The sequence below is a fragment of the Mus musculus genome, chromosome 6 (genome assembly GCF_000001635.26).
Source record: "Mus musculus strain C57BL/6J chromosome 6, GRCm38.p6 C57BL/6J".
In the NCBI taxonomy this organism is placed as follows: Eukaryota; Metazoa; Chordata; class Mammalia; order Rodentia; family Muridae; genus Mus; species Mus musculus.
In genome coordinates, this window is record NC_000072.6 from 40,459,506 (window position 1) to 40,484,157 (window position 24,652).

A 24,652-nucleotide genomic window follows, 5' to 3' on the forward strand; every position below is an offset into this window, starting at 1 on the left:
CCCAACAACAAAGAAGCACTGGCAGTAGAAAAATAAATCCGTATCACTGACAGTACTATAAAGTGAGATTGCAAGGATATGTATGTCTGGATGAAATATCCCATTGAGTTGTTTTTTTTTTTTTTTTTTTACATTTTATTATTAGAAGTTATTTGCTTTTTGTTTTGAGAGAACAAGTACCTTTTAGAGATGCTCTTTTTGTCAAGGGCATGACGTGCTCGCTCTTAATTACAATAACAAGGGCAAAAGCATGGTCTTCTGCAGAGGCAAGTGAATAACGACAGCTGAAGTAAACTCACTCCTGTCCTCTACACCTGGGAGGAGCGTGAACGCACCTTCCAAGAAGAAACCGAGGTCACAAGACTCTTGTTTTCTGGGAGTTTTCTCCCAAGCACTCACAATTCCCACAGGACTTGTCAGAGGTCCTTGCTTACTCATTTCCCTGTTGCCAGGGTAAACATCCGACTCTGAAACCTACGGCCTATACTGCAGGTCTTTCAGAAGAGAAGTGTGCGTTAGATGTAGTTCTTGCCTCTTAGGAATAGCCCGGCTGGGTGCAGCCTGGAGAGTTTTCCTGGGATGCTGCCCTCTCCTCTTTGTTGATTTGTAGTAGCTTCACCTATAGATCACCTATAGATTCAGTTCCACAGGCACTTCCTTTCTATTTTTAAAAACAAAATTGAAAATGTTTGCTTTCCTTACAAGGGAGTGGAATTTTCTTACTGAATGTGCACATTTTAGCATGACAAACTGGCCTTTAAGGTTTGCCAGGATACTTTTTTTAAAAAAATTTTTAAGTACAGACGTCCTTCAGACTTTATCATTTTAGATCTTTCTGTTATAGACAGGTACAGCTTTAAGTTATATACCTGCTGATAGGAGTTGAGACTCAAAATTTGAGGACCTTGTCCGTGAACTTAAATGAAAAGAAGTGTTGAGAAACATTCTAACACCTGAGGGTGGGTGTTTAAGCCTAGGCATGGCATGAACTCGGAACTTCAGTTTTATTGATGACAAAGATAAATCAAGACAGTCTACAGACAGTGTGAAAATAGAGGATTCAGGCATAATAAGAGCTTTTAACATTTCTGAGTCAACCTTTACATTTCTAATTTTATGATCTATCATTAATGAAATAAGGGTCACACTGAAGTTACTAATGCTCTGTAATTATTAGTCTGACATTGACAGAGGATTGATTATGAACCTAATAACTACCCAAGTTGGCTTGATTGTCATATGGTTAATAATTAAGTAAAATTCTTAAAATGTTAGTAGTCACATACCTGAGGCAGTAGGGCCACATACTGAGAAACTAGAATTGTATTTTGCTTTCAAATTCCTGAAATCATAGCATCTATGGCTTCATTGTAGGGCTGATATTGAATGCTCTGCCCTGACCCTGAACTAATTGGATGTGTTCAAGTCTCTGATAATCATTTCCTGTGCATTTTCACACTTGTTTATCTATTGTGGTGGTATCCACAATTTCTCCTCAGGTGGGAGCCTGCAAGCTGCTATATCTGAAAACACTGCGTCCAATAATCACTTCCAAGAGCCCAAACTCAAAGACATCCTTCTGCAGATTTCCTTGGGACTTAAGTACATCCACAATTCTGGCATGGTACACCTGGACATCAAACCCAGTTAGTATTTTTCCATCTATATTCCTGCCATATTTTCTCTTTTATAGACCATCCTGAAAATCCGCCCCTGTATACATTCAATCTCAAAGACAGTACTGCCTATAAGAACCACTTTCTTCCATTTCTTTTCATAACAAATTCAAGTATCTTTAATTGTTCTCTCCTTGAGCCAGGGGATACAAGGGAAAAAAGACAATTTTTCATGTAGAGCAAAAGTATTAAACTAGACATTTAATTTACCACATGTTGGCCATATTCTGATTGTGTGGTAACTAGTACTGTGCTTTTCTAAGTCATCCGTGCGCAGGGTGAACAGAATAAGTGTGATCACTTATGAAGCCTAAGGAGAAGTTATTATTTTATGGGTTTTGTTTATTTTGAGACAGCATGTCACCATGCTCTCCAGAGGATGGGGATTGTATGAGGGTGGTTCATCTTAAACACATGTTAATCCATGACTGGCTGTTGTGATCCAATGTAAGAAGTTACAGAGCTGTGTGTGTGTACCCAAGAGGCAGATGCAGAACAGTTTTTTGTGTGTTCAAGACCATCTACATTATGAGTTTCAGACTTTTCAGAAGTACACAGTGAGACAAAGACAGATGGAGAGTGAGAGAGGGAACAGGAAGGAGGGAGGGAGAAAGGGAAGGGGGGAGACCATGTAGAAAAAAAATAAAATTAAAAGATTAGTAGTTATTTTGCAACCATACCAAAGGAGAGAAGCTGGAATGTCATGGCCATGAAAGGCTGCTTATGTAGTGGGAGCCCAGGAATCATTACTTATGTCTACTCTATATTTTTTGAGGTAACATCTTCATTTGTCATAAGATGCAGTGTGACTCTCCTGTAGGCCCAGAAGAGGCTGAAAGTGAAGCTGACTGGTTTCTCAATGCCAGTGTGATGTATAAAATTGGTGAGTCTTCTTTTCTATTCCATCAGTATATCACTTTATCAATAAACTGATAACTATATTTACTCCAACTCCAAGAAAGACATATTCGTAAAAACACCCTTTCTTTCTCTTTTAAAAGGTGACCTGGGCCACGCGACATCAATCAGCAAACCTAAAGTGGAAGAAGGAGATACTCGTTTCCTGGCTAATGAGATCTTGCAAGAGGTATAAATTAGGGAGACAGGGTGAGGGTGGGCTTGCTTTTTTATTTTTAGTTTTTTTGAGAAAGAATCTTGCTGTGTTATCCAATATGGCTGCTTGCAAACCTGTTGTCCCCTTAGCTTCCCAAGTAGCTGGTGCTACAGCTGTTCAATGAATTCTATAATTAATTCAACTGTTTTAACTCTCAAATGAAGGCTTATGGTGCCCCAAATGAAGAGTATGCATGTGTAACTCAAATTGAAGTCTCATTTACATTCAGACCAAACACAGTAATGAAATTCCCAAAATGCACAGGAATGTTGTCTTCCTCAACAATGAATCAATATTTACATAGTTCTTTCTAAATATCCCTTACTGTTTCTAGTATTTCTTAGAATTCTTAGCCTTGTGGGTTGCATAGTAGGAAGGAAACCATCTCTTCATGGTCATCTTTGTCTTTAGCATGTTATCTTCCTGATAGCCCACCAGCTCTTATCACTAAAATGACTGTTAGTGTCTTCCCATTTTCTAGGTTTTCTGTTAAGTCTGACCTAGCTTGACTATAACTTCTTTCTGGGTAATACTTAGGGAAAAAAGTGTTTTCTTGTGATCAGCTAATTATATGTTCATGCCTCCTAGAATCTGACAGAAAAAAAATGATGCAGAGATTCTGCCATGGTCTCTTGGGGCACAGAAATATTGTTAAGGTTTGTTTGTTTCCTTTAGCTTCTTAGGCATAACCCAGCAACTACAGTAAATATAACTGTTGGTCCAGAGGCAGCTGAAAGTGAAGGGCTCATAAGATTCAGACCTCTGCCAATCACATTTTAGACTCACTATCTTTGGCAGACTAACTGGTCCTCCTGTCTTCTGTTTTGTAGAATTACCAACACCTCCCCAAAGCAGACATATTTGCCTTAGGATTAACAATCGCAGTGGCTGCAGGAGCAGAGTCTTTACCCATCAATGGTGACATGTGGCATCATATCCGCAAAGGGAACTTTCCAGAGATTTCCCAAGAGCTCTCGGATGACTTTTATGGTCTACTCAAGGTGAAACATCTTCTGAGATGAAATGCAGATGAAATATCAGTGAAGACAGGCATGGTGGTGGGGGGAAGGGGTTAGGTAAATATGAACTTGGTTGGGATCATGCATGAATGAGAGGAGGAAGGATGTAGAAGTTCAGGTAAGACAGAATGAAATTTCTTCGCAAAACGTAACTTCCATAATACACTGATGTGAACACTTTTTATTTGTTCTTCTTAATAACCCCATAGAATAGCAGGTGGCACATCTTTCTGCAGCAGAGGAGCTCTTGTATTCAGTTAATAATTGGCCATTCTAAATCAAACCTTGTCTTTCCCCTCCAACTTCAGAGTCTGCACTGTCGTCAATGACACTGTTTTCTAAAAGAATCACCTAAAGGGTGTCTTTAAAAGTGTAAGCAACTTAGAATAATGGTAGTCTGCATTTACTCAAGAGTTTCCCATAGCTGAAAATGGTAGAGATGTACAGAGTAGACTTGGACAGTTTTTCTCAAGTGATATTGAAGCATCAGAGAAAGTAGATGAAAGAGTGTATCTTCTACTGAATTAAAAGGTTGAAAGCCAAATGGCTCTTCAGGCAACATATAAGAGACTTTTAAGTATTTTATGGTCACTAAGAGACAACAACAACAACCACAACACAATGTAGTGGAAATCCAAGTCATAGGTACAGACAACCAGTGTTACCAGACATGTTCCACTTTCTGTTCAAGGTAGAACAATGTTCCACTGAGGTCAAGCAGTTTTACAAAACCTACTGGTAGATATTGAGCTGAAGTTGCCTTGACTGGGGAGATACTGCCAGTATTAAAACTGTTTTCTTCCATGGTCCTAACTCTGTCTTCAGAACATGATCCACCCAGCTCCAAAGGAGAGACCATCTGCAGCAGCTCTGGCCAGAAGTCGAATTCTCTGGCCTTTCTTGGAGAAGACTGATGAACTCCAGAAACAACTGAATTTGGAGAAATCCAAGACAGCCACACTGAAAAGGTACAGTTGGCTGTTGGAGTCAAAAAAGGATCGGTTTGAACCACTCCCAGTGGTCTGACTGGACTGATGTGTCTTTATAGAGTCAAGTTTATTGTTTATTCTACATCATCAGACATAGGCTCTGCCCACAGGAAGCCTGGCAGTGTGCTTTATTTCTGGCATGAGACTCTGCAGCTCTGAGGTTAGACAGCTTTGAAAGAATTCCAGGTAATGCAAAGGAAGCAAGAGGGAGGTATACAACACCAGCAATAAGCAAGTCCTTGGATTCTGAGGGACAGCAGGTATCAAAGTAACTGGTGACCACCTAAGCTAGTCTTAGCTAAATAGAGATCTGTTTTATGATACCTTGGTAAGTGGAGACCTACTTCAGAAAGCACCAAGTTGCAGAGACAGGAGGCAGGCATCATATCCTGCTAACATGTGTAGAGGATTATATGTTTTCCCTAGAAAAGGCAATCTGATTCATCTCCCTTTGATGTAGGTTTGTATTCATTTGTTTGTTTATTTCTTCATTAGACAAATGGGAAATAGTGTGGGTGTGGTTGGAAGAGGTCATACAGTGATTTTTACATAAGCTTTTGAAGGAATTCTTAGTTTATTTTTGTATATGTGCACTTTTGAAAATAAAAGGAAATGAAATATGGTCCTTGCTTGAAACTTGCTGAAATGTTCAATTTTGTTTAGCTACAAAGTCCATCCTAGAAGGACTAGCTTGAAAACCTGAACAGTCACCAAACCCATGTTTTGATTTGAGCTGCAGAGACTCTCAGCCTTTAGTGAAGTAATTGGCTATTCCCAATAAACCACTTCATATTCTTTTGCTCTTTTTGAGTTTCTTTGTTTCAGGTAATACACTACAACACACACACACACACACACACACACACACACACACACACACACACAGGTGTGTGTGTGTGTGTATATATATATATATATATATATATTCATAGGAATGCAAATTGTGAAGATGTGTACATACTCTGTGAGGCTAGGCTGGAGCTACAAGCGACTGTCATTGTTCAATACAAATGACAGTTGATGGGCACCCATCATATAGATGAGGCAGATGGCATCTTGAAGTTGTCTAGATCAAGGGGTAGTAAACTTGTTCTATAAAGGATTAGATATTTAGTAGTTCATGCTTTGAAGGATGTATGATTTCTACTGAATTGATTCATCTCTGCCATCGGTGAATGGAAACAACCACTGAATATATATTTGTAATATGTATATAGCAGATACAAATGAGTAACTGTGTTTCAATAAGATCTGTAGTTTGTTGCCCCATGGTTCTTATATTTTGCCTAAAGAGTTGTTCACCTAGAATTTTAATTTTAAAGGTGATTCATGAACCATACATGTATCAACCTTCTAAATGATAGTAAAGATCATAAGAATTGATGATGCCATTCTGCATACAGCTCAGGCTTGATCCTGTAAAACTGAAATAACAAGAGAATTTAGCTATGACTATAAATACTCCCTCCCACTAGGGAAGACTTTACCCATGCCTGTCTTCGTTGATTGCAGGGAACTGAAAAAAGCTCGGCATATCCAGACCCCTCAGAGAGAAGTCCACCATTGTTATTATCAGATCTGCAAAGGCTCAAGACACCTCCTGGTGGGAGGAAGGAGGAAGGCGCCCTCAAGCTTCACCCGTGGGACATCCTCCGTGTAGGAACTCACTTCTGGCCTTTTGCTACACAACACAGCCTTTTGAAAACTCTTACAGGATACAAAACTGAACCAGCTTGAATGTACAAAGATCTCAAAAGCCATCCTGATGTGGCATCTATAGGTAAGATCACCGAGCTTCCAGGGTTTCTCCTTAGCAACGGTCTTGTGTATCGTAAGTACTGGAGTCTTCTTTTCCCTAGTGATGTATTTCTAGAGCTGCTTACTAAGGACTCCTAATGAATAATCAGAAAACATGGCTCTGAACTGAAAGGAGAAGCAGAAATGTGCTACTTTGGCCTATGGATTAAGAAGCTGCCGTTACTTATTCTTCACTGGGGTCCAAAGAACTTTCCCTGTACATAAAAAGGGATAAAATATGGCTTTAAGTGCCAGCTTCCAAGAGAATGTTGCCTGTATTTCAGAGTGCTTTCCAAGATCTGTCTGCTCCTCCAATCACCAGCTCCTTTGAGCAAGGAATTTGCCTACTATACTTTCTGAATGGAAGCAATCTCTTTTCTGATTTTGCATTATTAAATAAAAGACTATCATTGTGTGAAACAACTAGAGTAAGACTATAATTTGGACATTCCTGAGCTGCTTATTAATTTGTGAAACACAATCAGCAGAGGCAGAGGACCCAGGAATTTTGGTGTACCTGTTCCCCGTGTGTTCCTCACGTCTTAGGTCTCTGTGGCTGACTCCAGTTGCTTTTCAGTTTTGAACATCATAGCATCATCTGGTTCTCTTGATTTTTTTTTTTTTTTACACCAGAACTCATCCTTTTGTTTTCTTGCTTTTTAACATATTTTAATCCAGATCATTGTAAATAAAGATTTTATCTTATCCAAAGACGAGCATGGGTAAAACATTCTTATTTGTGCTGTGTACAAAGAATGTGAACTGAACGTTAGAGCTTCTTGTAATTAGGAGGAAATGGGGATCATTAGTGGCATGTCTTTGTGTTAACACCATAAACCCAATGGCACAGGTACATCTATAGTGACAATATTGTTCATAAATATATGCTTTTTACAGTCTTAATGAAGGCAACCTGTTAAAATTTTAATTAAAAATTAAGAAAAATATCCCTACTAACTACAAAGTATTTCTAAAGTTGCTTTCAAAAACAAAACAAAACAAAACCCTTAAGCCCTTAGCATAGTAGAAGGATTATAACCTCCTCACACTCACTATGAGGCTTTATGAAAAATGATTTGAAAGTGAGAACTTGATTAGATTATGTGGTGGTTTGAATATGCTTGACCCTTGCCAGGGAGTGGCACTATTAGGAGGTGTGGCCTTGTTGGAGGAAGTGTGTCATGGTAAGGGTGGGCAATGAGAGCCTCCTAAGCACACAGGAGCCAGTCTTCTCCTAGAGGCCTTCAAATGAAGATATAAAACTCTCAGCTCTTCCTGCACCATGCCTGTCTGGTTGCTGCTAAGTTCTCACCTTGATGATAATGGACTGAACCTCTGAACCTGTAAGCCAGCCCCAGTTAAATATTCTCCTTGTAAGAGTGGCCTTGGTCATTGTGTCTGTTTATAGCAGTAAAACTCTAAGACAGACTAGTCAAAGGTGGTAGTGCTGGTTGGTTGGGTTTGTTGTTGTTATTTTTTTGTTCCAACTTTCTATTTCCAAAACTTTCTGTTTATGATAAATTATTGCCATCCATAGCTGGAACTTTAATACACACACACACACACACACACACACACACACACACAGAGAGAGAGAGAGAGAGAGAGAGAGAGAGAGAGAGAGAGGAGAGAAGGCCAAAGGTAACAATGTACTTTGCACTCCTGGGTATAGATAATAATATGGTTCTTCTTCAGTCAGTTTGGAAAGGTTAAAATCTGTAGTTGTTGTTCCCAGATTGTAAAAACCCTACAGAGACCACCAGGAATCACACCCCGCTGAAATCACATGAGGGTCTTTATTCAAGCTCGAGCTTGGGCCACCAACCTTCTTGATGGAACAGGAAAGAGAGTGAACCCCCAGGTCTAAGTGAAGGGGGTTTATAAAGGAAAAAAATACAAGCAATGTTTCCAAGCCTTGGCATTAGAGGAAAAGGAAAAAACACAAGCAGTGTTTCCAAGCCTTGGCATTACATGAGAGGGTAAAGGAATGCTGTCCTTCAAACCTGATACCTTTTGTTTAGACAGCGTGGCAGAACCATGCAGCTGGAAAGGGACCTTTGTGACCTGGGAGAAGTAACTTGTGCTACCAGAAGCTGGTGTAGTTTTACAACTGGCCACAGCTAGGGTTTGCTGCTTTTCCTCTGTTCCCAAGGCTGGCATTTGCTGGATCACCAAGGGGAGAGAGAATGCTAACTGCTCTGGCTCTGAGCAGGGTCAGGAGAGTGTAGGATGTGATGTGCAGGGTATCTCTTCATAGTCTACTACTATTAGAGATTCAAGCTGAGCATAGCTCCAGTGCCACAGGCTGCCATCACTTTTCACTGGGAAGGCTGTGTCCACAGGTGAACTACTTGATCAAATCAGTCAGTCTCCCTCCTCCTGCCATTCTCTCTCCTGCTCTGCCTTAGTCACTGCTCTACTGTTGGAAGGAGACAGCATGACTGAGGCCAACTCTAATTTTTTTTTTAAAGCTTTTCCTTAAGGGCTTGCTTATAGTTTTAGAGGTTAGTCCATTATCAGCACGGTGGGAAGCAGACGGCGTGGCTCTGGGAGCAGTAGCTGAGAGCTTCCCATCCTGATCTGAAGGCAGCACACTGGTAGACACTAGGCCTGGTGGAGGGTTTAAAACCTCAAAGCCCATTGCAAGTGACACACTTCCTCCAAGAAAACCACATGTATCCCAAAGAAGCTGCCACATCTCTAAATCCTTCTGATTCCTTCCAAACAGATCCACATCCCCGGTAAACATTAAACATCCAGTCTCTGGGGGCCTTCTCATTCAAAGCACTTCATGTGGTGTCTTCCCCTCCCTCTCTGCCTATGGAAAGGGTTCTGGGTTTCCCTATAATGACATTGGAGCATATTATAGATTCTTGTATCTCTAACAAAAATTTTGAGCCTTTTTTTTTCCCCCAGTGAAAATTTTTTTGGTTCCTCAACATTTTGGCTTACTTGAATTTGAATATGCCCGAAGTCATATTTCCACTCATGTTTTTGTGTTCCCCCATGAAATTTCTAGGTACACTGTAAGCTAGGCTTTTTATAACAGGCTTTTTATGTTCTAGGAGCTCATCAATGGGGATGGCATACCTTCATGGTCATTTATAATACAATATGCAAAAGAGGGAGGGAGTAACTAGTTGAGGAGAGCATTTTTAAAGTGTGTACAGGGCTGTATTTCAGATTCTGGGGATATGGACAGCTGACCGAGGTTGAAGTGTCTGTTGCACTAAGAAGGAACATTACCAGAAGCAATACCTCAGTTACAGTCTCTCCCTCACACTGTACAAGAACATATCCATTGTAATACCTTTTTTTTGTTGTTGTTGTTAAAAGGAAACCATGAAGGAGCAGGACTTGCAGCTTCTTCCAGATAACCAGCCAAGGAAGGAGAATGTGTCAGTTCCTCTCTGGGTGGACAACAGGGCTCAGTCAAGACTCCCCATTCAGGGGTTCTTTATAAAACGTTAAGGCAGGGTGCTCTCAAGTTTCAGTTGTCTATATTTTTCTTTAACCAACCTTCTCTACATTCTTCAAATAGAACAAAGGCAAAACTAACGGGATAGTGAAGAACAGAACTGGCTATACATGAGCCAATAGATGTCTGCAATGGGGAAACAGAGTTAAGATTTACTCCACAGTTCAAGTCTGGGACCACTGAAACAAAGCTTGCGAGGTGGGCGGGCGGGATTTCTCTCTGGAGGAAAAGGAGCAACTTTGTTTTTCCTTTGTCTTGCCTCCAAAGCTCATAAAGAGGAAACCATTGAACTAATGTAGCAGGTGGGATGTCTTCTTATTACTAGGGTGTGTGTGTGTGTCCCTGTCCAATTCAGTGCCTCGTTATTTCAGGAAATCAACTTTGTAAAGGTAAAAGTACAGGGAAGTAAACATCTATAAAGGCGTCACTAGTGAGCCAGACAATAATTCAGACCCCCCCCCCTCCTAAAATCAGAAAGAATGGACCTTAGGAGGCAGTGTGTCTGTTTGAATGGTTTGGAGTTCCCTTCTGTCTAACACTGGAGCCCCACTGAATCTTGTTGCCTTGGGTTCCTTAATTTGTAGGATTCATAAGTGCGTTACTTCACTAGGGCCAGGATTAGGGTAAACAACATAGGATTTAGAGGAGCAAAAGAAAGTCAGCAATCAAAAGAAAAGATGTCTCAATGCAGTATTTTGGAAATGTTAAAACTAAGAAATTTTACTATGAACATGATATTACCAAATACAAGATCAACAAGCTTAAGTTACTTGAGATTGTTTAAGACTGTCACTGAGTGCTGGATGTGATGGCACATGCCTTTAATCACAGCACTAGGGAGGTAGATGCAGCAAGGGGAATCTCTGGGAGTTAGAGACAAGCCTGGTCTGGTCTACATGAGATCCAAGTTTCAGGCCAGCCAGGGATACACAGCGAGACAGTGTCTTTTTTCTTTTCTCTTTCTCTCTCTCTCTCTCTCTCTCTCTCTCTCTCTCTCTCTCTCTCTTTCTTTCTTTTAAGCTTTTCCATCTAGAATAACTGCCAAAGATGTAGAATTGAAACACAAAATGAAAAAAAAAAATCTAAAAAATACTGATCAGTTTCTTTCTATAAAAGTAAAATCTTAATTACACTTTGCTTTAAAATAAAGCAACGTTTTGACTTTTAACACTTCTTCAAAATGTTTTGGAATTTCATAAACTTTTAATGTTTTAGGGAAAACATATATACAAATACATAATATAAGGGCGCATTTCTCTTGTGCCTTAGGCACAGTTTGGGACCGGTACTTAATAAAGATGTTAAAAATTTTGCTCCTCACGTGTTTCTTGAATTTTTTGACTTAACATGTTAACATATCTAGATCACCGAGGTTTTGACAGCAATTAATTCTTCAGTCTTACTGCATTAGGAGACTTGTGTCGGTTTTAGTTCCTCCAGGGGCTCAAATATGTTTTATTTCACCTACCTCACTCCCTTTCCCAGGCTGGGAACATCAAATAATTTCAATTTAGGGCTGGGAATAGAGTTCTGGCCAGAGTTTGGTTAGCCAGTGCGGGGCCACTACCGGAGCGAGGGTGGAGATCAGGAAAAACAAAACAAAACAAAAAACCCCAACAACCAAACTAAACCAAACCAAACAACAAAAAAACAAAACCAAAATCGTAAAACTACCCACAGGTGGCATCGTTGATCCGCCCACTTCCGCCTGGACAGAAGTTCCTGGCACTTCTAAATTGAGGGGTCGTGTTTCCGGCGACATCAGCCGGCGGCATTTCAACGACGCACTTCAGAGATTTCCTGTCTTTCCTTGCATCTCGCGAGCTTTGCGGGCTCCGTGCGCCGGAAGCGAGCCGCTGGCGGTCGGGCTCTGCGTGTCCGGTGAGGGAGGGGAGAAGGCTGGCACGAAGTTGTGTTTCCCGAGTGCACGGGCGCGTGCGGGGCTCGGGAGGAGTTGTGCGGCTCCTCGCTGGAGTCCGAGTGTCCCCCGCCGTTCCCTGTGCTGCTCGCGAGCGCCACTTTGGGGGAAGAGCAGCCTCTTGCCCCCGCGGCGAGGCTGGGGAGCCGGGCTTACTCAGCGCTAACGGGGACGAAGGCACTGATTTGCGTCCTTTCGGAGTAGCGTTTACTGTGCCCGCACTGTTTGTAGAGACAGTTTTAGGGGTCTAGAATAACAGAACAAGTTGGAAAAAAAAATGTCCGAGACAACTTCTATTGTAAAGAAATCTAGCAGACAATGGATTGCAAGTGAGAACAGGTTTTTCCCCTCTTTTCTGCTGGTTGAGACCCAGAACCACAGAGTTTCTTTTGTCTCGCTCAGTTTTTGTTTTCAAAAAGAAAGGAACTCCCCACACGTGCAAAAAATGCGGTTGCAAATTGGGTGCACGAGAAGCTGGACGCGCTTAGGATTTAGGACTAGAGAGCATGTGTGTTCTTGATGGATACTGTAGTTTCTTGATTTATCATTTTTCTCTTTTCTTTCTTTCCTTTAGGAAAAGCCTAAAGATTAGGTTGTAAGAAAAACAGAAGCCATGTTTCGAAGACCTGTGTTACAGGTAGTCACTTTTCTACATTAGTGAGTGCTCCAACCGTGTTTCCATAGTCTATAGCCATGTTTTGTTTTGTTGCTTTTCGATTTTGCATACATAAGCACGAGATTCTTACGCCTATCCAGCGTGTTCTATGTGTTTATTTGATGTGGGAGATTCAGAAGGGATTTTGTGTGTGTGTGTGTTTATGTGTGTGTGAAGCTCATAATGTTTACTGAATCAAAAATGATTTTTAAAGTGTATTCGCATATGTAGTACACCTCATGAATTTAATTTAGTAAATATTTGTTACCAGTGCTTAGATCAGAGTATTCATTTAATTATGTAAGTTATTATTATCATTTTTGTTTTGCTGTTTTTGAGACAGCCACTCATAGTTAAGACTATCTTGAGACTCACTGTTAGGCTGAGATGACCAAGAACCTTCCTCCTCCTGCTTCTACTTTGTCACCGATGGTATTTCAGGCCTGCCCCATCGCACCTGATTTCTTCTAACCTTGTCCCATATGGCTCTGGTCTTTTATGACCTTCTGGCCCCTCTCCTCCCCACTCCCATCTTGCTATCCAGAGAGCAGAGCTCACTTCTTGCCACAAATTCATGACCATTCTGCAATCTAGTCGGGTGTCCTCTACTCTAGCCAGCCTTAAGCAGGCCTTAATTACCATTTTTCCTCAGTGTGGCACGTGGGTACCAAGTCTTGTAAATTCTCCTAATGTAAAATCTATTACTTTTCTTCTCCTCTTAAGACTAATGAGTCAAATTCGTTATAAAAGTCTGTTGTCTTCCCCATCCTACTCTTAAGTTGGTCTATCCTTAGCTCCTTACTGTAATCCACACATACTCTGAGCCTTTTAAAATTGAAGTTATACTATAGTATCTTTTTAAACCAAATGGGAAGTAAGTTTGCATTTTGAGGGTATTGAAATAATCCTCTCCCTATTTCTTCTTTTCTACTAGATTATGTGTATGTTCCTAAGATGAGGCATATTGTTATTTTATAACATTTAATGAACACTGGCTCTTCTGAATCTGTCACATTAGTATTTTCTGTGATCGTGACAAAGGAACTGAGTAGCATTTTGGTCCTGTATCGTGTAACATCTTATTCTTATATTTATTCTTAGTGATAGTATATAGCTAAAATCACTCCAGGAAAAGGTGTTCATTTGAGTGGTATGGAGAGAGAAGGCCGGTATTAAAAGACCAGGGAAGGAAAGAGGTCCCAATTGGAATTTTTAAAAAGCTAGGTTTAGAAATCATAATGTGGTAACCTGTCACCTCAGAGTTGTAGCCTGTCTCTGCCTTCATTTGCATGGAGAAGTTGCATAACTGGAAATTACGAACACAGCAGCTCTCACGGACCAGTTGAAATGACCCTTCTTATATGGTAGAATGTCCTTGAAAGTGAGTGTGAGAAGTTCTAACTCTCTAACTCACTAACAGTGAGAGTGACAGACAAAAACAGCATCACCCTCAGCCACTGCCTGAAGCCTGCAGTGCCCGCAGGTCCTAAAAGAATTCTTTGGCCTGCCTGCCAGTCCCTTTTTTTTTCCCGTGTGGGGGATCCCTGCCTGCTATATTAACAATGCTGCCACGTGCGAAATGTTTCTCTCTTAGAACATGTCTAGCTCTCTGAACTCTCTTGTGTGTAGTGATGTAGACTCTTCTTACCTGCGTGGTAACCATAGAACAGAATGCCTGTAAGACAGCAGAGGGCAAATTGGAAAAACAAGCTTGGTGCCACACAGCCCGGAGTTGTAAGGCATAAATCACCACTGAATTCCTAGTTTCCTGGACAAGTGGTGACTCTCTGGGCTTAACTTTCCTTGGAACTATGGTAAGGGTAATTTGACTTTGTGTCTACAAAAGTTAAGGATTAAATGGTAAAAGTGTAATTTGTTTAGTGTGTTAAGAGCTGCATTCTTCTTCACTAATTATGATTTCATTGCCATACCTTTGAACCATATTATTTGTACTCCTTTTCTGTGATCTCCTCAAGGAATGAGGTTTCCACTGCGCCAAGCTCACTAAGAAGCTGCTGACCTTCTGTAGCAGCCTCACGAAATCAGTGCTCTTCATTGTCAGTGCTCACTCTTAGATGGAACATTCTAGGCCAAACATTTGAGATGTCCATTTCCTTATGGTTTTTGAACAACCAATCAGAAAAAAAATGTATTATAGACCTTGTAAGATTTTATCCATAGTGCTTATTTCAATGTGAAAAAGATATACAACAAATGTAATGGATATTTGCTACTGTTTAACTAGTTTTCTTATTGCCTACAATTTAGAATGATGCTTAATATACAGTATGTTTAAATATCATACCACTCAATTGCTTTTTATGTTTACTCAGTTGCTCTATAAAGCACTGATTGCTTTCTAGTCTACTTTCTACTCTGTTCTCCTTTGCTGTCCTTTTCTGGAACTTGTAGGAACTGTTGATTAAATGGTGAATAAATATGAGTAGGTCTTCTATTGGCATTTCTCTTTTCTAAAAAGTTTAAAACCATATTACGTGTTTGTTCTCCTTTAGGTATTTCGTCAGTTTGTAAGACATGAGTCTGAAGTAGCCAGCAGTTTGGTTCTTGAACGATGTAAGTACCAGAGTCTGAGTTTACAATGTTATTTACAGTGCTTTGCTAATACTCTCAAAGTACTATAATCTGGTGGACTGTGTTCAGCCATGGGTTGCAGGATATTTGATCACACTGTGAACCCTGAGATTGTGTTATTTACTGATACAAACAAACAAACACCCAAACTGTTTCTAGTTTCAATGTGGCTCAGCCTTAGCACATACCTTTAATCTCTCTAGGTGAAATACAGAGCTGCCCTTTAATCCCAAACAATGAAGGTAAAATTTGTTTGTAGAAGGAAGCACCCATATTTGAAAGTGATGTCTAATTGACTAGCAGACAAAGTGAATCAGAAAGATTTGACAGAATAGGATATGGCCAACTCTCATGAGAACAGAAAGGGAAGGTGCCTGAGGGTCAATGCAGAGAGAGGAGGCAGTTTTACTGGGGTGGTTATAGAGAGACAGGTTGTGAGGACAGAAGGAGCCAGAAGATTAGAGCATATTGCTAAAGTTAGTATGAGGCCAACCAGAGCAATTCAGTGAGAGGCCAAGAGAAGCCAGGTTGAATCAGTCAGCTTGGAGAGGAATTTGAGCTATAACAGCAGAGTTTACCAGCTGGCCAGAGTTCAGAAAGACTAAGAGTGAGCTTATTCAGCAGCAAGTTTCAGAGGTTGAAAACATTGTAGAACTAAGATTGTACAAGGCTAGAAGCTTCCAGGAGGAGGCCTAGGTTAGCATACAGCAAGCCTTGGAGACAACACTTTCTTCGGGCAAATAAAAAGTAATCCTTGGAGACAACAGTTACTTCAAGCAAATAAAAGATACTTTCACAGTATGCAACCCATCCTACATTTGGTTTATTTTACCCTGCACCTCTAGCTGTGAAAACTTAGTGTAAATAGAGCTTATAGTGTGGATATCACCCCCTCCTGCCCCACTGTCTGATGAGTTCTTCAAGAGTGTGTTATACAGGGTTCAAAGAAGACTCACAGAAATACTTCTTTTTGTAATAGAGATTTTCTTAAACCTAAGATTTGCTTTTTTAGCTCAAGATAAAGAGCATAAAGTTTGTTCTGTGGGGCTGCTTTCTGCTTTCTGCTTTCTTATCCTTTCTCCCCTACAGACTTTTCCTTTATTTGTTGATCTTGAGCTTGAGTTTTTCATAATGCAGAGATTACTGCTGAAGCAGTATTTGCAGTTGTTCATTCCCTGGACATGTCTGTCAGTTTCAGGTGTGGGTTTATCCTGTATAACTACCCTGCAGACTATAATGAATAGAACAGGGATGGCTCACATCTCTGGTCTTGAAGGCTAAGACCAGTGTGTCAGCATGGCTGGGTTACCTGTCAGGCACAACTTACAGGTTTGCAGAGAATTGCCCTGTCAGTTCTGTCTTTGGATGGCAGTAGTGGGGTAGTTGGGACTCTGATCTTTTTTCTTTCCTTATAAGGACACTAATTCCCTCACGGAGACTTCACCTTCATAACCTCATCTAAACCTAATTTCCCACACAGAGATCACCTCCAGATACTGTCACACTGGAAGTTAAAGTGCAGAGAATCAAGCTTTCAGGATGCATAAACATAGAGCACATGGCTCTATAGAACATAGTCATCAGCTGTTCTCAGTTTCATTTCCTCTCTTCTTTGTATTTCAGCTCTGAATCGTGTTCAGTTACTTGGACGAGTAGGTCAGGACCCTGTCATGAGACAGGTGGAAGGAAAAAACCCAGTCACAATATTTTCTCTAGCAACAAATGAGATGTGGCGATCAGGGGATAGTGAAGTATACCAAATGGGTGAGTGTAAAAGGCCCTAGTTGTTATTTATCAACAATAAGTAGACATTACTTATTATTTCTTACCTAATTATAAAAATGTTAACTTATAGGTAGTCTGGCTTTATTAGTTCTGTTCTTTTTTTTTTTTTTTTTTTTTTTAATAGAAATTGAAAGCTTGTTTTCCTGAGACATGTTCTGTGTTGGCATTTGTGTTACCTGCTGGCATCTATAACCTCATTTCCTGTATCTGGTGGTTTAGGTGACGTTAGTCAGAAGACGACGTGGCACAGAATATCAGTGTTTCGACCAGGCCTCAGAGATGTGGCATATCAGTATGTGAAAAAGGGGTAAGTTAGAGAAAGGGTCGGTAACAAGTGTTCTCTTGTCTGCCTTTCTCCGAAGTGCTGACATTAGTATGTATTTATTCCTTAATATCCTGTTCATGGAAAGTCTCTGGTTTTAGCCCGCTGACAAGTTAGGACAAACAGCATCTGTACTTAAATAGAAATAAATGAGGCAAGATACTGCGTGGCCATTGATTCTCCAGCTGCAGGTGCCTTTTGCAAAGCATCTACAGCGTTTGTAGGATATCCTGTGTCCCTGTGATCAAGGATCATGGAGGTCATACCTGGACTCTGAGCAATCACTTAATGTCTTTAGAGGATCTGGCCTATTTGATGTCTGATGTGCTAAGTTATTATGGTAGCTTTCACAGTAGTTATTTTATATTTAATAAATTTTTTAGACCTAGTAATTCCCATTTGGAACACATAGGTTGATTATATATTGGAAGTATCTTTTCTGAATGTATAGAGTAACAAAAGAATTTTTGTGGATGTACTTTTTATGTTTAGAAATATACTTATTTGTGGAACTAAAATATTTCATGAGAAATAATTTTAGCAGTGACTAGAATTTCAATTTCTTTGCAATAATTACACACCTTTTCTTTATGTATATATGGATATATGAAGACACATAAACATGGGCTATTTGAAGGAAAAGGTCAACAGAGAGAGAGTGTGCGTGTGTATGTGTGTGAGGGAGAGAGAGACAGAGAGAGAGAGAGGCAGACAGAGAGACAGATTGAACCCAGTGCTTTGTACATGCTAGGAGAGTGCTCTATCACTGAGTTACAGCTCCTGTACTTTATGTAAAGTTTTCCTTTGAGGCAGGGCCTCACTGAGGTGCCCAGGTGGGCCTCTGGCTTAGCTTCCTGTGCATTGGATTATGAGAAGATACTACCGTGCCTGGGTAACGCTGTCCTTCTTAACTAGATTGCATTGTGTTTCAGTCCTCTTAGTTTTGAAATTGAAGACATGTTTAGCAAAGTACAGTTATTTCATCTTCAGCTTGTACTTGCTACCCATGTCCTGACACCTCGAAAGCCAGGATTAGAATCTACAGACTAAAGACTGCATTTCTTTATATCAGGGCTCGTATATTTGTGGAAGGGAAAGTGGACTATGGCGAGTACATGGATAAAAACAATGTGAGGCGGCAAGCAACAACAATCATAGCTGGTAAGAAGCTCGTGGTGCACAGTGTCTCTGGTTGTTCATTGGAAGGGTTGGCGTAGTATAGGCCGCTTTTGCTGGCCTCTAAGCACCCTGATGGCAGCTCTGCAGGAAACTCCCCAGGGGACTTCGTCCTGTTCCTTTTCCTGTGTGCTAATGTTGTCCACATTTATTTATTCCTTTAAAAGGCTCTCTGTCTACTCACATGTTTAGTTCAGGGGGACTCTGTGGGGTATGAAAGCAACTTGCCCCTGCAGTACATACTGTTAACTTGGAGAATTGAATCTTGGTGTATACTCGGGCAGTTGCAGAACTGTGATGGTAGGAATTTGTGATGTATTCAAAACTTTGAAAGTGAAGGTGCAACAGCCTTCATTTGAAATTTAAAAACTTTTGTCTAAAAACAATATAGCTGTTTATGTATCTGTAACTTAAATGCTTTTTTTTACTCAAATTATATGTAGATTAATGAAATATAGATGCCTTACCAATTTAATGCCATTTTTTAAGAGTACCTGCTTAACAGATTTTAATATGTTAATGTGAAAATTAAAATGCTATTAAAATTCATCTTTTAATGAGATAGACATGTTTTATTATTTCTTGAATATGTTGTGAAAATTATGAGTTAAGCCTCAGTTTACTTATTTTGTTTTTGTTATAAACGCCTAGAAACCTGTTTTATAGATAGGAGTGAAAAAAAAAGTACTGAAATTTCTTAGTGTGTATGAACTCCTGAGATAGGCTGTAGTGAGGTGTTACCCTATAGAGTGCTCTGTTTCTGAAGTCTGTGAGTAGAGAGAATGGTGTCTTGTGTGCTTTGCCTCCTCACTTCCCACTCATGGCTGGATCGGTTCTTCGGCTGCTCTTTCTCTTCCAGGATCAGTTGGAAGTGACATTGCTCTATTTTAGTCATAAATATCAGCTCGTCTCGCTGAAAGAGAAGGTGTTTTTGTAACACTGTTATTTCCCCCCAGGTTGAGATTATTATGGCATTTTTTACTTCAGAAAACAGATGTCATTGTCTCCACTCTTCTCTGAATGACTCCACAGTATAATCTATACACCTTTTAAAAATCCTTTTCTCTCTGTTCCAATGTTTATGTCTTAATCACTGTTCATATTGGTAAATTATGTTTTTTAAAGAAATAATCACTTATTTTCCTAATAGTAGTTTTAGAAAATAAATTGACGGGGCTGGAGAGATGGCTCAGCAAGTAAGAGCACTGACTGCTCTTCCAGAGGTCCTGAGTTCAATTCCCAGCACCCACATGGTGGCTCACAACCACCTGTAATGAGATCTGATGCCCTCTCCTGGTGTTTCAGTGACAGTGTACTTATATAAATAAATAAATTAATTAATTAAAAAAAAAGAAAATATATTGACTTTGAAAACCAATGTAGATCTTTTTAATCTCCATTTGTGTTCCACTATAAGTCAGATCTATGGGCAGTTATATTATTTGAATTGTTGAGTTTTTACAAACTAAGGTAGAGAAACATTTCACATCGTTCAGTTTACTTTTTCCTTTTCATAGTTGTTACTGGTCTGGTCAGTTGACTGTGTATCTATGGTTCACAGAAAAGCTGAATAGCATTCAGTGATGTTTGAAGAAACCTATTTGATTTTTTCTGTTTACCTGTAACTTATTGTATATTAATATAATCTAAAGAGTAAGTCCTCTTTCTCACATTGCAAACACAGCAAATATAGAGTGGTTTAGAAATATATTTAGCATCCTAAATTATTTTCTGTTGTTATTATTTTGTTTTCATTCTTTTTTTTTTTTTTTTTAATATTGACTCCTTCCATTTTTCTCTTTTTTTGTATAGTACTTTTTCACTTAGGGGGCCATATTTGACTTTTAAAGCAAAAATACACCAGTAGATGGCACTCTTGGCTTCCATTCTAGTCCTGTACAGTCATGAAGTAATTGTACTATTAACTATCTTTTAGATAATTTTGTAGTTAAGTAACTTTTGTTGTATTCATGAGAGGTCCGCAAGAGGCAATCAATCAATCCAATAGAACATGCTGCAACTGCTTGCCACCAGTTTAGACTTCATTACACTTTGGGATCATTACTCCTAAAACATATAAAATGTTTGGAGTTATCCAAGAAATGCTACTTAACCTCTATCTTTGGTTGTTTTTAGCGAATTTTCTTGGAAATAATCAGAGCAATGTCTACTTTGTTTTTGCATTAAAAACGCTTGCTTTGTAATACTTAAAACTTTTCCCTAAAATAAGTATGAAATTCTGTTTTTTTTCCTTCCTTTTTTTTTTTTTTTTTTTTTTTTTTTGAGGCAGGGTTTCTCTGCTTAGTCCTGGCTGTCTTAGAACTCGCTCTGTAGATCAGGCTGGCCTTAAACTTAGAGATCCATCTGCCTCTCTTGCCTCCTGTATTCTGGGATTCAGAGTATGCAATACAACCACCCAGCCAGAATATGAAATTCAGTCTTTAAGATGAATCTATTTCCTTTAAAAGCAAATAATGTTACAGTTGCTAAGTTGTAAGGTGGCTCCTGGCTTTGCTACATGGTTGCAGCATGTAGATGTGGAATGTGTTCATCCTCTTGTGTGTGGGTGGGCTTACTAGTGTTTACACGATGTTGCTGGGGAGAGCTTAATGGTCTCATCCTGTATTGAAGTCTGAATTGTTGGGCAAGCAGTTGCAGCCTGTTCTATTGGATTGATTGCCTCTTGTGTACCTCTTATGAACACAACAAAAGTTACTTATTTTGAAATTTTTAATACCACTAAAGGACTTCTGTGTTGACGGGAATTATCAATGAAATGAAGACCGCATTCTGAAAGTGACTCTTAACACTTTGGTTTCTTTCCAGATAACATTATATTTCTGAGTGACCAGACAAAAGAAAAGGCATAGAACGGATGATTCGTCTTTGATCATTGTTTGGTACAGTCTCCTTTGCAAATCATGTATAGTCTATAGTTTAAAGATAAAAATTAAATTTTTTATATGAAATGAGTGGTTATATTTTTCTTGATTGACATATCTTAAGTGTGTGTGTGTGTGTGTGTGTATTAAGCCTGTCATTTTGGCACTTATCAATTGCTTGCTTTTTTTTAGGAGTGGTTTCTCTGTAGAAAGGTACAAAGTAATACATTCTCAGGCTCCCTATGTGTGCCAGGGCCAAGGCATACATCTGGAAAGCCCTTTCTGCTTCACACTTGCCCTGTGGTGTTTCACCACTGGTTACCTTAGAGCCTTATGTCAAGAGTCTGTCTGTCATCGTTGTAAACACTGATGTTTTTGCATATCTCTGTACACCTGTAGGTAAGTAGTGACTCTGTTTGGTGTTCCTGTATGTACCTTTAGTTGTGTTGGCATGGAAGAGCCACCAGTAAGTGCTGACAGGGAAATGATCCTGAATTGAAGGAGACTGCTGAACACTGGTTAGCATTCTAAACTGTTGTAGAATTAACCCACCTTCATATCTTGTTTCTTGTTAGTTTTCCTGTAATTTTTATGAGATTTTATCAGCACTAAGGACCTGAATGAAGTATAACTACAGATGACATAGTTCTTGTCCTGGTGTCAAGGCCTTCTTTCCACACCACTCTGTGTTATTTTTTTCAGAGTTTATTCTATATGCTTAAGGGTGGAAATGAAGATCTTTCTCTGGTGCTCGGGATTAAACCTATGGTCATGTTAGGCAGGCCGTCTCCCGTTGAGCTGTACCTACTTCAAAGATCTTTTACCTTCGACTTTGCCTCCCTAGAGAGTCTGGATATATTTAGTTAATTTTGTTGTAAATTTACTAGTAATTTACCAATAAAGAGTATATAAACTCAGTTTTTTATATCTTTTTTTCTTTTAAATTTTGTATAAGCCATCCATAGTCAGCCTGCAGCTTTCCAGAAGTTTGTTGCTGTGTTTAGTGTTTGAAATTCCTCATTCTGTCTGTTCCGTGCTGCCCCTCCGGCCCCTGCTCCCCAGCTCAGCCTATGTGTTTGATCTTTGCCTTGAGAGTTTAGATTATGTTGGACTCTAAGAAGTTCCGGATCCCTGCTCAGTGTTATGGACTCTTGCTTTCTAAAGTGATTCCTGTATACCTGAACGGCCTTTCTGTCCTGACAGTAACGTTTGTTCCTTAGCTTTACCCCATCCTTACCCAGAGACAGAGGAGTTGCTGTCCTCCCTATCTGCCTACTTTTTCTGCCACTGGGATCATTGGTCAACATACTAGATCTTCCTGTGATTACACCTAGATCTGATAGGACACTGTTCTGTTTGAGCAACTCTCATGTCATTTTCTCAGCTTTCATAATTTTAAACATTGTGAGGGGCTATGTGTATAACTGAGTGAAATTTAAACAAGGTGGAGGTGGAAAAATCTCATCCTGTACAGGAACCAACTGGAAGCCAAAGCCACTCCTGAGTGTAGGCTGCAGAAGTAGAGCAGTGCGTCTGCAGGATTGTCTCCAGGAGCTAAAGACTGCCTGCCCTCCGTGACTCAGAAAGGCTGAGAGGCGGAGGCAGCAGCACTTCACTCAGGCTGACTCTTCTGCCTTCCTTGTGATGTCAGCCGATTCCAAGCCAGTCAGATCTGCTGGAGCCTAATCACATGCAGCCCCATCTGCTGAGAAACCTCACTGCTCCCAGCTTCACCCGGCACTGAGTAGACCTGTAGAAGCTAACAGCACTAAGACACTCTAGGGACTTGTAATTCAAGTTTGGGGTCTTGAAACTTCTGTTTTTGATGTGATTATATTGGGGCTTAAAAATGCCCTGCAAGTTCGTTGAGATTTTATTCTATATTAAATGGAAAGATGACTACATAGAAAAGTAGGAGAAAACATGTCAAACAGTATGTGTCATAGTATCCAATTTTTTAAAAATTATGTTTCAAAAGTAAGGAGGATATATATGCTTTAAAAGGCTGAAAGAGAAATGGCAAATGCTTTGATTTTCTATAGGGGTATTGTGTGTAGATTGTTTATACTTCTCGTGCATGCTTTTAAGAACAGAAAGTGTATTTTAAGATGGGGGGGGGCTCTTTTCTAAGTCACAGAGCATTGCTCCTGCTCATCCTGCAGCCAGTGCTACTTCATACACTGGAGTGATGAAGAAAGCTTTCCTTCTGTACATACCCCTGGCCATATGCACTTTAGCATCTTATACTTGTGTACTGTGTCTTCACTCACCCGTTAATAGTGTGTGCATGGCTCTGAAGGCTGCATTTCAAAGATGGGCCAGTGTGAAAACCACTGATCACTTCCACTACAATTCTCAGACTGGATGATTAACTCATACAACCTCAAACACCAAACACATTGTTTCTGAGGCTGTTCAGGGAGATTGGTTATTGCTCATCAAGTTATATAAGCTAAGCTTAATAGCTGGGTAAGAAAATTATTGAGAAAATTTCCCTTGTTCACAAAAGAGACCACTTAATTCTTAAAATCAGTTTCTCATCTACTCAGATTACCCCAATGCCCCTCGTTAGCTCAGCCTAGCACAGTGACATTGTACTGTCCTGCTCATTCATTGGCATGGAAATATTGACATGGAAATGAGAGTCGGATCATCTTTCTTACTTTCTTTCAGGCTTTGCATTATGTGCTGTGAAGACTAGTGGGAGTAGCAGCAAGACAAATATAGCAAAGGAGCAGTGCTCTCTCGGGTTAGTAAGTTAAAGGGAAACAACTGAGACAGTGGCCATCAGTGTAGTAATGACTGAGCCTCCTTCGTCCATTGGATGAGTCAAGTATTGTGCTAAACACATCATATTATTGTCTCATGTAACTTTTCCAAGAAGAAAGTGACAGTATCATTTTACAGATGAAATTCAGAAACAAAAAGGTTAAAACAATGTCCAAGCCATACAGTGGGACTTTGAATGCAGGTATGTGAACTTTTAGCTTTCTTCCATTGACACTTATATTCCACTGGCCAGATGTAGCTCCAGCCACCCAGTGTTAAACTGGAATGCCCCATATAGGGTGCTTCTTAATATACTAGAAATAAATGATAGGTTTCAGTTAGGGAGAGGCTCACAAGTGAAGGAAATACTCTACCTCCTGGTCTCTGTTGGTGATCCTGTAGGAAAACAAGTCATAGTTCCTCTACTGGCTTCTGACAATCAAAGTAACTTCACTGTGTCTCCTGGTTCCACTGTTGACC

At 39.9% G+C, this 24,652-nt stretch overlaps 2 protein-coding genes across 9 annotated transcripts in view; both read left to right on the plus strand.

The window, feature by feature from the left end:
• Wee2 (WEE1 homolog 2 (S. pombe)) overlaps positions 1 to 7,310 on the plus strand; it is a 31,570-nt gene extending 24,260 nt beyond the window's left edge. For 2 of the 3 annotated variants that reach the window (XM_006506326.4, XM_006506327.4), the window contains 6 exons: positions 1,500 to 1,646; positions 2,452 to 2,559; positions 2,678 to 2,763; positions 3,621 to 3,791; positions 4,635 to 4,777; positions 6,311 to 7,015. In XM_006506326.4, the coding sequence (XP_006506389.1) occupies positions 1,500 to 1,646; positions 2,452 to 2,559; positions 2,678 to 2,763; positions 3,621 to 3,791; positions 4,635 to 4,777; positions 6,311 to 6,458 (803 nt within the window). In that variant the 3' untranslated portion in view covers positions 6,459 to 7,015. Of the gene's footprint in view, positions 1 to 1,499; positions 1,647 to 2,451; positions 2,560 to 2,677; positions 2,764 to 3,620; positions 3,792 to 4,634; positions 4,778 to 6,310 lie in introns of all 3 variants that reach the window. The other variant, NM_201370.2, reaches the window with a different exon arrangement.
• Positions 7,311 to 11,908: 4,598 nt separating this feature from the next.
• Ssbp1 (single-stranded DNA binding protein 1) lies at positions 11,909 to 22,318 on the plus strand. Of its 6 annotated transcripts, none has more exons than NM_212468.3 (7): positions 11,910 to 11,954; positions 12,566 to 12,628; positions 15,160 to 15,220; positions 16,862 to 17,002; positions 17,243 to 17,330; positions 18,418 to 18,506; positions 21,348 to 22,318. In NM_212468.3, the coding sequence occupies exons 2-7, from the start codon at positions 12,605 to 12,607 to the stop codon at positions 21,389 to 21,391; spliced, it is 447 nt and encodes a 148-aa protein (NP_997633.1). In that variant the 5' UTR covers positions 11,910 to 11,954; positions 12,566 to 12,604; the 3' UTR covers positions 21,392 to 22,318. The 6 variants fall into 6 exon arrangements, with proteins under 6 accessions (XP_006506392.1, XP_017177153.1, NP_997633.1 ...); NM_001364578.1 differs by lacking the exon at positions 11,910 to 11,954 and adding an exon at positions 11,963 to 12,320; XM_006506329.3 differs by lacking the exon at positions 21,348 to 22,318 and having other exon boundaries at positions 11,909 to 12,320; positions 18,418 to 19,083.
• Positions 22,319 to 24,652: the final 2,334 nt, after the last annotated feature.